General features: G+C 42.2%; 1 protein-coding gene across 3 annotated transcripts in view; it reads left to right on the forward strand.

The window, feature by feature from the left end:
• Nucleotides 1–1,703: 1,703 nt before the first annotated feature.
• LOC107090568 (multiple C2 and transmembrane domain-containing protein 1-like) overlaps nucleotides 1,704–4,791 on the forward strand; it is a 65,868-nt gene continuing 62,780 nt past the window's right edge. For 2 of the 3 annotated variants that reach the window (XM_015384021.1, XM_015384022.1), the window contains exon 1: nucleotides 1,704–2,299. In XM_015384021.1, the coding sequence (XP_015239507.1) occupies nucleotides 1,826–2,299 (474 nt within the window). In that variant the 5' untranslated portion in view covers nucleotides 1,704–1,825. The remainder of the gene's footprint in view (nucleotides 2,300–4,791) is intronic. The other variant, XM_015384023.1, reaches the window with a different exon arrangement.

Raw genomic sequence — 4,791 nt, forward strand, 5'->3', positions numbered from 1 at the left:
ACTGGCACAAAACTGTTTGTTTGTTTGTTTTAAACTAAATGCAAAATGTTATTTTTTTGAGAATTTTGATATCGCTCTAAATGTGTCGCTCTGTGAGCTAAAGGCATGTAATACGGTTCAGTCTGTTTCATTATAACCAGAAGCGGATTTAGGAAATTTGGGGCCCTAGGCAAAGACAGGCAGGGGGCCCTCTCAATTGAGAAGACAATGCATAAAACAGACCCATTATTCTCCCTTTTCTTGTTGTTTTCCTCTCTACAGTATGTTTTGTTCTCAGCTGATTTTTCATGCTGTCTCAAAAGGAATGAAAGGCTTTTCCAAGCACTAAGCTCACTTAGCTGATTGCTCCTTTCTGTGTTTCCAAAAAGCTTATCTGTTCTCCATTTTTCATTTGGATGAAATAATATCTGCATGAATCATGACAGCAGACAAGATAGAGGAGAGCAGGAGGCGGGGTTACCAATCTACTTGCTCTGGAGAGCAGAGTTCGCTGCTTTTAGATGTTGTTGCCAAAGTCTCCACTAGCAGAAAAAAGTCGCTAGATTTGGCGCTAGGCGCTTCTTTGAAATCAAAATGCTAGAGGGGTCTGAAAAGTAGCTTAATATAGCGACAAAATTGCAAAGTTCACAACACTGCTCTTGGCATTTTTTGTTTTCAAAAGGTTTGCTGCTATCTGTTTGGACCTTTCTTCACGCGCACAGTAAAGCCAGGCATACACTGTGTGATTTTCTTTGCCCTTTTCCGGATGACTTTCCAGTCGTGCCAACTATTTTAATTGGCCTGACTTTCAGCCTGATCGTGCATCGTGCAGAGAACAGGAGGTAATGAGGGGCGATCAGCCTCTCACGACCACCTCCCGATCAGGAATCTGTTGAAAATCATGTTTGATATTCAGTCGGCTGAAGGTGGTCGTGGGCAAATCGCTCAGTGCGCAAACAAGGATTCTTCTTCTTCTGAGATGTGGAGGTGAGAATGAAATGGAGTTCTTTCTGTAAAACTAACAGACCGTAGTAGCCGGATTTGCTCAGTTATGTATTTGTCCAAATAGGTCGTCGCCTTTTCTTTTTAGGGCTTTCAGCACAAAATTGCACAAATTACCAAGGCAGCGCATTTCACTCTACAGAGCTTCTTTGTCCTTTTCTACTCGTTTGGCTTTTGGATAGACGATTCCGAGTAGCGCCATCTCACTGCGGAGCTGAGTCCCACCTGGTTTATAGATGTACGGTGTGAGCAGGTAGATCGCATCAGAGCGTCTGGTCGCACAGTGAGAGAACAAACATCGTGAGCTGTGAACTTTTAAACCCTGCGGTTTCGTCATACATTGTGCTTAAATGGACTGATCCAAAATGGTGGACGCTGGGGGGGGGGGGGGGGTTCTGAGACACATTTTATATTATAAATCTTCTGATGGCATTTTATCAAAAGGATTTTTATCAAAAACTTAATTTATGTGCACAAATAAGGAATAGTTGTATTAACTATACAGGTATCCAGAGTTTTATGGGGCCCCCTGGAACATGGGGCCCTAGGCACCTGCCTTGTATTGCCTAATGGTAACCCCCCTGATTATTATAACTATGGTGGCCTTGTGGTCCAACAGAACGCGCAGGATCCAAGTCATTGCTGGAAACGCATCTGTGATTGATTTTAGAGCGGCTCTGTGTGCCCTCCCACTGCGGTGATGGTGATGGTGATGGGGGGGGCTTCCTGCCAGATGTGCAGATGAACATGTCCAGCCTGCACATCCGTATTTCAGAGTAGTGCGGGTTTTGGTGTTGTGTTTTTTTTTTTCTCAGGTTGCGTAAGTCTGTCTCTGAGCAGGAGGATGGAAGGAAGCGAAGCGGATGAGAATGAGAGCTGCTCGGTGTGGAAACAGTTTCAGGCAAAAGCAAAGCCTCTGCTGAGTCCCAAACTGAGCGGCAGAGAGCCGGACGATCAGAGCAAACGGAGCATGTGGATGTTTAAGAAAACAAGGCGGAAGGAGACCGTGGCTTTGGACCGGGTCATCTCCTCCTCTCAGCCCGACCTGCTCTTCTCCTCTCAGGAGGTTCCGATCAGCGGCAGAGCGGCCGGGAGCGGATCCCTCCTCGGCCGGGAGAAGATGCACTCTTCCATCAAGCGCAGGTCCACGGGCGCGTCTAAACCCACGGTGGCTCAGCTGGTTCAGTCCCACCATAAGAGCTCCTCGCTGGGCTCTGCGTGCCTGGAGAGGCTGGCGGAGCCTCCGAGCGGCAGCCGCGCGGAGGAAGGAGCCACAGCGGAGGAAACACATCTGGAGGGGAGGGAGGAGGTGCAGGCGGTGAGTCCTGGTTCGGTTCGGTTCGGTCTGCAGACCCCGGGATTAATGGAAGCTTTGATGGATGTTTTTAAATGTCAAAGGGGGAGGATGTGTTTCCAGGAAGTAGGAAGATCTTGGTGTTAAATACCACAATCTAATAAAACAGCCTGGCCAGCCTAACTAATAAAAACACAAAGTCAAGTCCTTTTAAAGTGGAAGGCTGATGGCTTTATTTGATTTTTTTATTCATCAACCCAAAGCTCAGTCTGTCAGATCAATACAAAACTCAGTTTCCTGATTTATTTATTCACTTATCTCAACAATAAAACAGAAGTGCTTCTGCTGCAGGTTTCTTCCTGTTAAAAGGGAGTTTTTCCTCTCCACTGTCGCTACAAGCATGCTTAGTGTGAGGGATTGCCTTTTAGTCAATGAGTCGATGCAATCAACTGGTTTTCCTTAGATAGAAAACTTTGAAACAATCTGACTGGATGATCTGGTGAACTGTAAAGTCCCTTAAAATGACATGTTACTGATGAAGATTCTCAGTCATCCAGGTCATAGTCGTAGCCGTAAAAGTTCAAAAAATATCCACTATCCTTCCTACTTCACGGAAACTGGAGAGGTGGCGAAACGTCTTCAAATCTTGGAAACCAAGTCCAGTGGATATTTTTTCGAACTTTTACAGAATCACATGTGTTGTTGGAGCTATAGAAATAAACTAAATTGAATTGAAAACACGTTTCCATGAAGTAGGAAAGCAAAACATATTTTTTTATTTTTATTGATCAAACGAAAGTTCAGTCTTTGAGATCAATAAGAAACTGAGTTTCCTGATTGATTTATTCATTTATCAGAAAAACAAACCAATGAACTGATCTACTATTGTCTAACAAGTCCAAAAGGGATTTACTGATCAGCCATTCCAGCATCAGGTTGTTTTTCTTTGTAAACTACATGACTCAGGGCATTTGACTGTTTGAAGACCATCCAATGTAGATAGTCGGGGTGTAAATCTCACCTATCATGGCGATTTGATTCAGTATCAATTTCGTGACCCAATGATTTGATTCTTTTCGATACTCACGAATACACCACGATTCGATTAATAAGTTGATTTATTTTTTTTACCTTACAGGCTAGACAATGTTTCAAATTTAAAATAAATCATTAAAAGCTGTAATATCGTTATGCACTTTATTCTAGAAACAACAGCAAATAACAGAAGTAGAAAAGTCCTACTCGACCTAGGCCTATGAAAACCTCATTCATTGAAAAATAATAATGCCTCTGCATTATAGTTTCTGAAAGGCCTTGTATCCAAAAAATACTGCGAGCGGAAATAGGGTAGTGGATAAAGGAAGCGAGCTAGGATGGCAAAATAGGTTTAGAACCACCGGAGCATAGGAGTCAGAATTACGTCCAGCAGCAAATGGATTATAATAGACCGAAAGAAAAAAAAAACATGAATCGATACTCTTGCAGAGGTGTCGATGCATCAGATCGTTGGCAGTTGGATCGATACATCGATAGAAATCGATTATTATTTACACCCCTAGTAGATAGAATAAAAAAGTGATAAAAGTCAAAACATTTACACTTCTGCAATAAGTGCAGAAATTAGAAGAAGTTTGACACCATAACAGTTCAAGCTGGATAGCTGTGTGGTTGCTTTGGTTTTGCTTGTAGTGATTCTCTGTAGGTGGGAGCTTAAGAAAGCTTGATCAATGATCTACTGAAAAAGGGAAGAAGGAGTGGAATAAGTTTCAGGACAGTTCGATGATTCTTTCAGCTCCTCCTCACTTCCCCTCCATCCTCTAAGGATGCTGGTAAGAAGGATGTTTCAGTTTCTACAGAAAGTCCATTGGACCAGTTCCACCATCACATCAGTGATCATCAATCTCATCCTGATAAGATCAGAAATCTGTACTCTGTGGAAATTCTAAGTTACCCACTCTCCTAAAACCTCTTAACATCCACCTCATTTTGGGAAATTCTCGCCTATTTTGCAAGCCCAAACAGAAAAGGAAATAACTTAGGAACTGTACGTCTAAATTACATGTGTGATACGTTATTTGAAAGCTAACACTGTCTAGTTTCTGAATATATACATGAAAATTGGGTGAGTAAAACACAGCCCAAGCTGCATCAAAGATGCATTCAAATATGACTCAAAGTTGTTTTTTTAATTGTTGAAAATAAGGTCTTTTTTGAACAGCAGTAATAAACACATGCTTGAATGTTGTATTGCTTTGTCCTGTTTACATTTTGACATGCTGCTATATCTGGGTTAATTGTGCTTTGGTGCTCGCTGTATTTTAGAAAACGAACTTGGTGGTTGAATTATGGATAATCTAAGCTTTCCAACAATGTCTAACATGTCTATATTGGTAAATATATTAGAGGTGTAATTTTCATTCGTTCTGTGTTATTAGTTGTTAAAGCTACAGTGTGTAACTTTTAGCGGCATCTAGCGTTCAGACTGCAGACTGCAGCAACATGAACATCTCCCCCCC

The sequence above is a fragment of the Cyprinodon variegatus genome, unplaced genomic scaffold (assembly GCF_000732505.1).
Source record: "Cyprinodon variegatus isolate N-32 unplaced genomic scaffold, C_variegatus-1.0 Scaffold300, whole genome shotgun sequence".
NCBI lineage: Eukaryota > Metazoa > Chordata > Actinopteri > Cyprinodontiformes > Cyprinodontidae > Cyprinodon > Cyprinodon variegatus.